Source organism: Danio rerio, chromosome 17, assembly GCF_049306965.1.
Source record: "Danio rerio strain Tuebingen ecotype United States chromosome 17, GRCz12tu, whole genome shotgun sequence".
In the NCBI taxonomy this organism is placed as follows: domain Eukaryota; kingdom Metazoa; phylum Chordata; class Actinopteri; order Cypriniformes; family Danionidae; genus Danio; species Danio rerio.
The window spans coordinates 1,450,001-1,462,568 of record NC_133192.1 but is presented as its reverse complement, the minus strand read 5'-3'; the positions used below and the strand labels follow the sequence as shown (position 1 = coordinate 1,462,568).

General features: G+C 36.7%; 1 protein-coding gene across 4 annotated transcripts in view; it reads right to left on the bottom strand.

Annotated features, from left to right (window-relative positions):
* eif2ak4 (eukaryotic translation initiation factor 2 alpha kinase 4) overlaps nucleotides 1-12,568 on the bottom strand; it is a 113,202-nt gene that overhangs the window by 53,266 nt on the left and 47,368 nt on the right. For 3 of the 4 annotated variants that reach the window (XM_073927947.1, XM_073927948.1, XM_073927945.1), the window contains exons 15-22: nucleotides 12,538-12,568; nucleotides 12,177-12,299; nucleotides 8,665-8,769; nucleotides 7,305-7,368; nucleotides 4,936-5,015; nucleotides 4,372-4,473; nucleotides 4,192-4,242; nucleotides 1,947-2,183 (exon numbers count right to left, since the gene is read on the bottom strand). The exon at nucleotides 12,538-12,568 is cut by the window's right edge and continues 59 nt beyond it. In XM_073927947.1, coding sequence (XP_073784048.1) covers nucleotides 1,947-2,183; nucleotides 4,192-4,242; nucleotides 4,372-4,473; nucleotides 4,936-5,015; nucleotides 7,305-7,368; nucleotides 8,665-8,769; nucleotides 12,177-12,299; nucleotides 12,538-12,568 — 793 coding nt within the window. The remainder of the gene's footprint in view (nucleotides 1-1,946; nucleotides 2,184-4,191; nucleotides 4,243-4,371; nucleotides 4,474-4,935; nucleotides 5,016-7,304; nucleotides 7,369-8,664; nucleotides 8,770-12,176; nucleotides 12,300-12,537) is intronic. The other variant, XM_073927946.1, reaches the window with a different exon arrangement.

The following is a 12,568-nucleotide window of genomic DNA, read 5'->3' as shown; positions in this document are numbered from 1 at the left end:
AACTCAAATGTGAAAGTGTCCCTTTAAGGGTCTGTGTGGTCTAGCGTGCTGTAATTAATGTTGGTGGTCTCTGCACATGTCTGTAATCATAGGAAAAAAAAAATGTCTCCACCATAATCTATGCAAAAGTTATTGTGCTCCAACTGATGAGAGGTGCTGTACAAGCCACAGGGAGCGATCATTGTGTTCATATTTCACTATTCTTTTGTTTGATCAAACATAATTCACTGTGTTTGGAGCACGTCAGACATATAAAAGGATTACTTATGCACATCACCTCAAAAACAGAGGAGAATGGCCCTGAAGCACACAGCATAAGGTGAGAGATGACAGCTGTCTGTGCTATCTGGGGCTGCTTATTGATCATGAATGCATTGTTTACATTTATGCGCCATGTAAACACCGAGATTCATTCGGCAACTGTTTGATATGTGAATATAATTCAGTAAAAAGAATGCTAGAACTGTATGAGCACCAGCAAGAGCTTTCATTTGAGCTATAACTTGTACATGTGTCATATGAAATATATGAAAATGAACCAATGTTCAACACCCAGCTGGGGTCTCCAAAATACTGTGTATTTAAGTGTAAATAACTTTTATACAGTAGAATAAACACCAAAGTGATGCACATGTGCATAAAATATAAATTCTGCACTTTCAACCGACACCACTTACGGGGGTCTGGTGCAATGCTGGCCCTTTAAATCTTAACTCGAAAGTCGATGACGTCGCGGAGTTTGAGAGGTTAAAGGATTAAAATATTTTAGAATATATTATTTTCTATAAATATAAACACCACCGCCTCCATGCCTTCTTCATCTCTGGAGGCTTTTTCAGTTTATTCATAACAATCTGCTTTTGTATAATGTTATTATTAATAGCAGTGTTATTTATTATATCCATATTTATATTTGTTTTATTAAAAACAGGCTTAGATTTGCCCACCTGTCAGGTTTTAGACCATATGGGGCACAGCATGTGTTTTAGGATATAACTCAGGTTTTTGACCACACTTCATTACTTGTGTTCATTTATCCGTTTGCTGGAAATTTGAACTGAATTTAGAAATAGTTTTAAACAAATCTTAACAACAAGATTTTCCTCTTAACAAAGGAAATTAAATAAGTGGGCTGACGGAAGTCTGAGTGTACAACACGTTTCCTTATCCACAGAAGGGAGAAAGTGAAAGAGAAAGTAAAGGCCGATTGGAGGAGGCTCGTTCTTTATCCTGGCGCTGCAGATGCTCTGTTCAACTGTTTTCTCTCTAGTGAAGGTTTCAGTTTTCAAACTTACAAAGTCGTCATGTAAATAGCAAATGCTCCATGTAGCGGCGCAACTGGCTCTTAAATGGAATAAGAGATGAGACTCTGATTGGTTTATTCTCAAAACACACCTATAACTCATTAAGAGGATAAGCTCAACCCTGTTAGACCATGCGCCACGGCGCAAAGCGGATTTTTCCATCCTTAAAAAACACACCCTTAATGCTTTTGCACCCTGCACTTTGCGCCTAGATCATTAAAATAGAGCCCTATGTGTGGGAAGCACTGGAGATGTATTGTTGGTAAACAGATGTGTATTGAATCGATTGGGCAGCTTTACGTAAACAAAGGAAAATTGAGACCTGTTTAAAATGATTTAAGTATTTAAATATTTTAGAGAATTTTGAAATTTAAGACATTTTAAGACTTTAAGACGCTGCAGACACCCTGTGGTAGGTAATTAAATATGACAGAAATGTAGATGATGTGTGAGGATGATTGACAGGCTTGTAACTAAGCAACAGAACAGTCTGTTAATGAGGAAGTAGTTTGTCCCAAAGCTTGCACACTCTTCTGTCACACACTCAAAAGTATGGAGTCTTTTTTCACAAAAAAGTCCATATGTTTAGGAAGTAGTATAAGTGTGTGAAGTGTGATGCAGCTTTATCAGTGAGTGCCCCACCTTGTGTATGTCTGTGTCGTATGTGTAGTCGGTGACGGGCGAGATGTTCTGGGAGAACAGCTGGTTCACCATGGTCCGGTAGGCTTTCCCGTTGACGTTCGCCATGGTGTGCTGGAGCACCTCGTGCAGCTCCGACTCCTCCATCTGCGGAGGCGGGAGCAGATCACTCTTCAGCAGCTCCACCGCCGTCGGACGCAGCGCTGGGTCATGGTTCAGCAGCCAGCCAATCACCTTCCTCTACACACACACAGGAATCATGGGTAATGTTAGGATGGAGGTGAACCACAAAACCACTGCTTCATTTTATATACCGTCAGAATTATTTATGCTCCAGTGAATTGTTTTCATGTGTCAAATATTTCCCAAATGATGTTGAACAGATCAGGAGTTGTTCACAGTGTTTCCTCTAATATTTGTTCTTCTGGAGAAAGTCTGATTTGTTTTATTTTGGCTAGAATAAAAGCAGTTTTTAAATGTTTTAAACCCGTTTTAAGATCAATATTATAAGCCTCTTCAGCAATTTATGGCAACTGTTATACAATGACTTGCCTAATTACCCTAACTTTACCCTAATTACCCTAGTGAAGCCTTTACATGTCACTTTAAGCTGTATAGAAGTGTCTTGAAGAATATCTAGTCTAATATTATTTACTGTCATCATGACAAAGAGAAAATAAATCAGTTATTAGAGATGAGTTATTAAAACTATTATGTTTAGAAATGCGCTGAAGAAATCTGTGTTAAACAGAAATTGATATACAGGGAGATACAGGGAGGCTAATAATTCTGACCTCAACTATTTATAAATCACCACTGCCTGGCATTTAAGCTAGGGGTGGTCAGATGCAAAACATTCTTGTTTTTCTATGAAACAATGCTGAAGTCAGATATTCTGCTTTGAGTAAAGTGCCAGAACGGCTGTCTTTGTTTTGGTCATTTAACCCGCCCAATGCCAGTTTAGCTAATTATATTTCAGCACTCGGGTTGCCAGATGGTGGAAAACAGTGTATTTCATTCATTCCTTCAGTCAGGAAGGCTGTGAAAGCATGTGTTCGTGACTTTAATGCAACCTCAGGTGGACAGTAGCAGACTCTGAAATGAGACGCAGATTCAGAGTTCCACATGAGGTTATTAATTAGCAAATTATATAATTATTACAAGCGTAAACATTTGGTGAGCAGGTTGCATTGTAACTCCGTGTCCTAACAACACACTTCGTGATGAGATTTGCAGTAATGAGCAATTGGGCTGTTTGCACCAGAGGAAACACAACAGAAATGTAAATACAGGCATTCAGAAGCACAGAATAGAGCACTCACTGCACTCCAGCGCAATAATGGGGTTTATAATCTGATGAACACATATTAAAGCTCTTGAACATGATTAATGTAGAAGCTGAATCACTGATATGTGTTGGTTTGCACTGAGTTTCAGTTCTGAAGTAAAATTTCAGACGCTTTATTGTATTCTCCAGATCTGAGCTGAACTATCTGCTGCTGCCTTCAGTAGTATGGCAATACATGTCCTGTCCTGACTTGCATTATTAGCATTTAACACTGAATAAAGCACATGAGCTGAGCTGATCATTTTCTGAGAAATAGAAGCCGATTCTAAAAGTATAAATGTCAGGTGTTGGTTAGGACAAAAACTCCTTTAATATGGAAAATAATCCCTTTCATTGCGTGCAAATGCTTTCATATAGAACACGATTTAAATCAGCTTTTAAACTCAATCATCAGACTCGCTCCTGTTGGTCCTCAATCTGGCAACCTGCGCCAGCATTTGTTTTGCTCCAGGAGTGCAATACCTAGTTCAACCACTGGGTGTCAAATTCACATGATGCACACAAAGAATGCCCGAGGGTAGATATGCAAAGCAATGTTATTTTGAAGGGAAAACTTACCCATTAGCAGATTATTTGGCTTGTTTTAATTAAAAACTTGCTTAATTTTGGCAAATTATTTCTGAATACAAGGACATTAGCTTTGCTTGTCTGGAAAATGCTTCTTGATTTAAAAATCTTTAGATATTCGGACGAGAAACAAGACAAAAAAAAACATTTTTGCAGTGTAATTCTGGCACAGTGTACGTTTCTGTTTCTGTTGGGCTCTGTTTGCTCCTCAAATAACCACTAAAACTGTGGTTATACACATAATGTGCCAAATAAATACACTACTATAAGGCTGAAAAGTTATTGTAGATAAACTAACAAAAAGAAAAACATTAAAAAAAAAACGTGCGTCACCTGCGTTCCACTCTCATACTTGCAGAAATCTTCAGGGAAAGTAATGGACTCCTGCAGGACAAACAGAACGAGGATTTTACTTTCAATACATCCCTAATGTTCATCATGTGTGTGTTTGTTCTGAGCGACAGATGATGAAGAATAAACTGATGACAGTGGGATGTGTTTGATGAAACTCACTTTCCTGAGTTGACTAAGCACAAATATGCGCTCTGATGCGGTGCTCATGGGCCTGTAGGACATCTCGAACAAGATGATGCCCAGACTGAACAGATCCACTTTCTGCACACACACAGAGAGAAAGAGAGAGAGAGAGCCAGACAGTAGCTATGTCAGTCCGTCATCACGGTGCGTCAGTATTCTTCTTCTTCTATTATTATTCCCTCCAGAACGGTCCTGAGCATCTGTCTTCGCTCCCGTTTCAAGCCTCCAAAAGCCACCGCATTCATTGCATTTGGTCTTGGTTTTCTGAGGCTCATTTATTAGAGGAGAACAAACACTACAGTGGAGAATCCCAACAGTGCAGCAAACTACACTCCTCTCAGTGATATCTGTGCAGGAGCAGCAGGAGCTGGGGAGGTGATGCTCTTGTGTTTCTCACTGACTGGACACGCTGATTATTGACTAATGATTAATGCCATATTACAGATTTGTGCAGAAATCTAATTCACATCTGAAGATGGAAACATGGCTAATGAGCAGAGGCACATATAAAGATTTAAAATAATAACTGGTCATCAATACCTGGTTATATGTGGCTTTAGTGTTTCCTTGAACTTCTGGACCGACATAAAGAGCCGTTCCCACCATACCAGTCATGTTATCTGTGGACAAGCACAATAACATGAGCATAGCACTACAATAAAGATTTTATAAACAAAAATATTAACAAACATATTTAATATTTAAGTAATAATTCACACCATTTACTACTGGCTTATTACACACCTATTATTAAGATATTAACTATTCATTAGTAATTATTGAGTACACGCCTAATCCTACCCTAAACCTAACTACTACCTTAATAACTATTAATAAGCAGCTAATTAGAAGTTTTTTCAGCTAAACATCTTAGTTAATGGTTTGTTAATAGTGTGAATTAAAATAAGTAATAATAAATAAAATTGTGAGCAATATTTCTGCTTTAGGGTTTTTCCTTCTTCAAGGAGCACATGCTGTTAATTGATTTAAAAAGTGGACAATTTTGTGTATAAATATATTTTTTTCTTTTAATAAATGGACACAAATTAAGATTTATAAACAAAGATAAATTAAAAACGGACATTTCCAACACAGGATAATATATCTTATAATTATAGATATTAAAATATGCATATTGTATTATATAATAGAATATTATTATAATATAATAATATATATTTCTCAGTTATTTTTGTTCTTCAAAAACAAACTATAGCTACTAACCTTTTTCCCTCACAAAATAAAAATGACTAATTATTATTTATTTATTTTATTAAGTATTAATTTAATAGTTTTATATGATATCTAATAAAGTTATAATAATGGTTTAATTTATTTTCTCACAATATAAAGTACTTATTATTATTTATTTATATTATTAAGTATTTATTTATTAGTTTTATAATATATTTAATACAATTATAATAATAATTAAACTAATTTTTTCACGATATAAAGTACTTATTATTATTTATTTATTTATTTTATTAAGTATTTATTTATTAGTTTTAAATTATATCTAATAAAATTATAATAATAATAAACTTATTTTTCTCACAATATAAAGTACTTATTATTAATTATTTATATTATTAAGTATTTATTCATTAGTTATTTATTTAACTGCATATGGTGCTCAGGGATAGGTTTAAAATAATTTCAATATTAATAAAGAATTTACATTTAAATGAGCTCTTTTATTAATATTATGGCATATTATTATTATCATCGTACGCTTTAATTTTTAGTTTTTGCATGCAGAATTATTATTTTACAGAATAGAATAAATTGGTAACACTTTACAATAAGGTTGTAGTAGTAAAAGCTGGTTTATACTTCTGCATCGAGTGACCGTCGTGTGCGTAGCCATACTTCAGCATGCTGTTTGTGTTGCTCTGCAATAACACTGCCGAAACACTAGCTAGCAGTAGGTTTTGATGTTCCTCTGTTGAGTTTCTTCGCAGGTAATTTGTTTTTTCTGAACGCTACCTTAATGTACAAGTAGCTAAACTCGCTCATTCAGAGGCAGAAACCGGCGGACGTGCAACAACTTTAATCATAAGGTAAACACAAAACAAAAGTTTCCACCTTGAGTTCCTTCACACGACTCAACACTTGTAACCACTCGCTCCATCGGGTTTGTGGCTCTCAGCACCACCCACACTTGTAACTGATACCAAGCCGACCAATCACAGAACTTGCGCTACACAACGTTTTGGCTTGTAATTGAATTTTTTGAGATGTGCACGTCAGCGTCAGCCATAGCGAGTGATATGCGACGCGCGCAGACTGCCTCGGGCCATACATGTGCGCTTGACGCAGAAGTATAAGTCAGCCTTTAATGTTAGATAATGCGTTTACAAACATGAACAAACAACGAGCGTTATTTATTACAGTATTTGTTCATGTTAGTTAATCAAAATGCAGTTGCTCATTGTTAGTTCATGTTAGCTCGCGGTGCATTGACTAATGTTAGCAAGCATGAATTTGGATGTTAATAATAATGCATTAGTAAATGTTGAACTATGATTAATAAACGCTGCGCAATTGTTGTTCATAATTAGTTTAGGTTAATAATTACATTAACTAATCAAATCTTATTGCAAAGCGTGACCATTTTAATCTGAATTGAGTTTATAATATAAATGGCAAGAAATAAACTCAGTTCTGTGAAGAAATAAACTTTAAATTGAGTACAAACTGTCTAAACCTACATTTTCATATTTGTTAAACTTTTAAAATGACCTGCAGGCACCTTTTCAACACATTCTACCTGAATAACTTGAATAGTTTGCTGTTTATTCTATTTAAGGTGCAAAAACGATCACTGAAATGTTTGTGTTATTTGCATTTAGAGAAGTCAGATGTGATGAGAAGGAAACCCAAAGTCATTGCTCAGGTGCTTTTACCTGTGGGATCTGGTTTTGGGACGAATCCTGAGCTGCTTTCGTCCACTTCAAGCTTACCTGCAGCCTGAAAAACACAAGAAACTCCTCAAAATCTACAATGATCTGAGTTTGATGCATGCACACAGCAGCACAAGCTCTCGTTCACACTTTTAAAACATGAATGAAATTAAATACACTTCAATAAAGCATGCACATATATGCAAATGATTTTACTGATTTCCTTGTGAAACTACACACACACACACACACACACACACACACGTCTTTATTTCATGCAGCAACAGCTATTACTTTTTAATACTCAATTATTTTTCATTAAGAAGAATTGGTGTATGAATGATAAACAAGACCTTGGTATATGGTGATAATGAGTGCACTCCTTTATGAAAATGAATATTTATATTAATTTCTCAGTGAAAATAGAGAAGAATATTAGGTGCATTTATACAAAACTGTTATAACCATTAAAACAAGAGTTTGCACACTTAACATATTTAGAAATAGAAAGGTGATGCATGTAAATAAATTATAAACTACAAAATTTCAGCTCAATTTCTCTTGATTTTATTTACATTTTATTTCATATTTTCCTCGTGTATATATACATGTTTGGACTGTGATTTTCAGTTTAGTTGATCAGTTTTGTCTTTGGTACTGGCTAATCTAAAGTATATGCATTCATATAAAACTGTAAAGCATCCTGGAGGAAATATTACTGCAAAAGAGAGATGTGTGAGGGGTCAACTCATATAACACTTAAATGATAATATTAAAAATCAGTCCAGCAATTTGATGCTTATAATAACTGGAATTGGCAACATAGCAAAGCACACTATAAAGTCCACATGAAACAGAAACTGTGACTGTTTTTTGTTGTTGTTCATATTGTGCAGCAGTTCCTAGAGAAACGAATTATAAAATGAGACAACGGTGGGCGTGGCTTGTTTTTTCTACTAAGAACTGATTGGATGTCGTGAAGTAGGCGTGTCATTCAGAAAGATGGGGAAAAAGGTTTATGGAGAGTTATTACAGCCTAACAGACTCCTCCTCCTCCTCCTCCTCCTCCACACGTTTCTGTTGGATGTCAAAACTGACAGCTGGAGGGGCGTGGTTAAGTGTGTCTTAGTATTGGTTAGTACAGCCACGCCCAATACTAAGACAGACCAAATCTGAAAATGTAACTGCAGATTTGCAGATTTTAATTAGAGGTTACAAGGGGAAACGGTTTTATTTGTCATTAATGACGTGCACAGATGAGTTGTTCAGCACAAAACTAGCAATGTGAGCGAACAAGTATGGTTAGTTTTGTTTTTATGTGCGCTTTAAGCTGTAAATCTAGTGTCCTTTACGCATGCAGTACCACATTAGCTGGATGATCGGTGGCCAGGCCGAAGTCTCCGATCTTCACATGATCCTGAGAGTCCAGGAAGATGTTGACAGGCTTCAGGTCTCTGTGGATCATCCCCTGCGTGGACAGACACAGATCATATTTAGGAGGTTTGATTAGGGTTGTGCAACTAAACAAAATTAATTTTTTTAAATTACAAACATAACAAATTATGAATAAAACAATTATTGCATCATATCCCACCCACTCTCCAGCAGCCTGATGAAATTCTCCACAAAGCACAATTTAACGTAAAAATCAGAAAAATCGTATTGTAGCATCAAACATGCTTCATTTATTGAAGTTTATTAGAAACAGAGCACCGGAACGGTGCATACACTGCAAAAAATGCTTTTTTCTTGCTTAGCTTTTTTGTTTTGTTTCTAATCTAAATATCTAAAATCTCTTATATCAAGAAGCATTTTCTAGATAAGCAAAACATATTGTCTTGTTTTGAGAAATAATATGCCAATATTAAGTGAGTTTTTCCTTAAAACAAGCAAAATAATCTGCCAATGGGGTGAGCAAAATAATCTTACGTCAAAAGAAAAAACTAGATTATTTTGCTGACCCCATTGGCAGATTATTTTGCTTGTTTTAAGGAAAAACTCACTTAATATTGGCATATTATTTCTCAAAACAAGACAATATGTTTTGCTTATCTAGAAAATGCTTCTTGATTTAGGAATTTTTAGATATTTGGACTAGAAACAAGACAAAAAATCTAAGTAAGGCCGTACTCACACTATGTACAGTTGCCTCAAACCGGGCCAAAGCACGCTTGTTCCCCCTCCCGTCTCCCCTGTGGCCCGCACTCACAGCACAATCAGGCCTGGGCACGCTTACGTCATCGCTGCTGCGCTGTTCAGTGAGAAGCGCTCTCTCACTCAGCAGCACAGTGGAGATTTCTCTAGTTATATCGTGTCAGTGGTTTGATATGCAGTGACATGCAGTCAAATATTTCGCCAAACAGTCCTTAGGGATGCGGTGACACGCAGTCAGATATTTAGCCGAACAGATCCACCACTTTTGGTGCTCATAATCATAAAGCTCTCGTGCTGCAGGAATGAGGAGGACTGCTGAAGGTGCAGCTGTGGTGCAGTGAGGGGTTTGGGTCTTTAATAATCTACGGCAGTTTGCGTTCACTGAACAGTAAGAATGATTAATAAATCCATATCAAACAGCCCCTTAAAAGTCACGTCTCGCTTTCAGTTTCGGGCTCAGGCGTGTTTTGCACTCACACACAAGCGTACCGCGCCAAAGCCCAAGTGAACCGCGCTCAGGCACACCTCTTCCAACCGGGCCAGGGCCGGCCAAGTGAACCGTGCTTAAGCCCGATTCAGCGCACTCACACTTGTCAAACGATCCGGGAAACGGGCCTGGGCACGGTACGGATGACAGTGTGAGTACGTCCTAAGAAAAGCATTTTTTGCAGTGTTGGCCCTATTGGAATTGCTCCGTTTCTTATTCTTCTCCGGAATGAATCGTGATTTTGAGGGGCTAAACATGCCCGAAACTTACAGAAGTAGCGAAAATTTACGTTTCTTATGGGTTTCGGAAGTGGGCGTGGCAAAATGACTCGACAGCGCCACCTATGCACTTTTGACGGACTGGCCCCCAAGCTACGAATCACGCACGCATATGAAAATTGGCACACACGTCAAACACGCCAAAACCTACAAAAAATCTCAAACCCAACCGGAAGTCGGATCATTTTAATTTCCTGCGGTGAAAAAGTGGCGTTTTTGCCATTTCCAGGCGTTGTATTTTAACAAACTCCTCCTAGGGATTTTATCAGATCGACACCAAAATTGGCTTTTGTCATCTAAAAGCCTTGGCTATGTTAAATTGCGAAGATCTAGAGTTTTTGTCGAAGGGCGTGTCCGTGGCGGCCTCACAAACTTCGATGATTCGCCACGAAACAGGAAATTATTATAACTCAGCCAAACAACGTCCGATCTGCCTGAAAATTCACATGGTTGATAAGATTCCTCTCCTGAAGGCATCTACATGCCACTCTTGAGTCACAGTTATAGCGCCACCTGCTGACAGGAGAAAGTTTGGCATAAATCTGTGATTTTCTCATGTTATTTATATATATCAGCTTAAATTAATGTTGTTCGTGTTCTCTGTCATCCTGAGGCCACCGGGCGGCGGTGAGCCCGAGTGAGAGGTCCCTATCATCGCTGCTTGCAGCTTTAATTGGATTTGTGTTTCTAAAAGCATTAAAGAGAGCTTGTGTTGTTGTGTGTATGCGCTCAGCGTCAAAGACGAGCAGAACACGCACGTACACACGGACACAAAAATAGAAATATAGAATAGAATACCTTTCAAAATAGAAAGGTGATATATAAAAAAATCAAACCATTGCTAAAAAATCAAATCAAATCAAATACAAACAACAAATAATTAAACTTTATTTTTTTAATGTTTCATGTTTATTAAAATTTTATTTAATATTTTTCACAACAAATTAGTCTGTGTGTAGTAATTTCTGAACTGTGATCTTCAGTTTTTTTGGTTAGATTAGCTCATCAGTTTGTGGTACTGACTAATCTAATGAACAGTTGAAGTCAGAGTTATTAGCCCCCCTGTTTATTTTTCCCCAATTTCTGTTTAACAGAGAGCAGATTTCTTCAACACATTTCTAATCATAATAGTTTTATTAACTCATCTCTAATAACTGATTTCTTTTCTCTTCACCATGATGACAGTAAATAATATTAGACTAGATATTCTTCAAGACACTTCTATACAGCTTAAAGTGACATTTAAAGGCTTCACTAGATTAATTAGGGAAACTAGGCAGGTTAGGGTAATTAGGCATTAGGGTAACTAAGGTATAACAATGGTTTGTTCTAGGGCTGCACGATATTTTGGAAAAAATTGACTGCGATATTTTTCTCCCTGCGATATATATTGCGATATTTTATACATATATATATATATATACTTAAGGTATACTTTTGCACACATTACATACAGTATCACTGTTTTATCTGCTGCAACACTTACTGTAAAATTCGTGTAAATAAATATATATATATATTTGTTTTTTTTTGTGCTTTGCATTTCACCTACTGTGATGTGACTATCGCGGATGCTTAAAGGGGCTAATAATTTTTTCCCTAAAATGGCGTTTAACAAATTAAAAACTGCTTGTATTCTAGCCGAAATAAAACAAATAAGACTTTCTCCAGAAGAACAAATACTATCAGACACACTGTGAAAATTTCCTTGCTCTGTTAAACATCATTTGGGTAACACTTACTCGAAGGGGGCTAATAGCACTGACTTCAACTGTATATGCACACATATATCACAGTAAAGCATAAATGAATGTAACAGAGATCTGTGAGGGCTCAACTCATTCACACTCGGCACTGTACAGGTACGGCTCGATGATAATCGTTTTAATTAAGTGTGATTACTGTAGACCAGAATGATCCTAATTGAGATTTTCTCCAGGTTGTGTTTGTGCTCACCTGTTCATGTATGTATGAGAGTCCGTCCAGGATCTCCCTAAAGAGTCTCCAGAGGCGACTGCTGTCCTCAAACAGACCCTGATCAATGGTGTCTCTTAAAGTGCTTTTCTCACAGTATTCCATCTGAGGATGCACAAAAGCACAATCACATCGAATTAATCAATTAAAAACTCACTTATTCTTGACATATTATTTCTAAAAAAACAAGATAACATGTTAAATGAGTGTTAAGTTTATGAAAAAAAACATTGCATTTATTTTACCACATATAATAAGCATTTTGCAAAACCTGTTTAACCTGAAATTGACAGAAAATTAAAGCTGAATATTTAAACCAATGATATTGCAGATGTGAACGCACCTGAATGTACAGGTAATGAGCGATGAGCAGC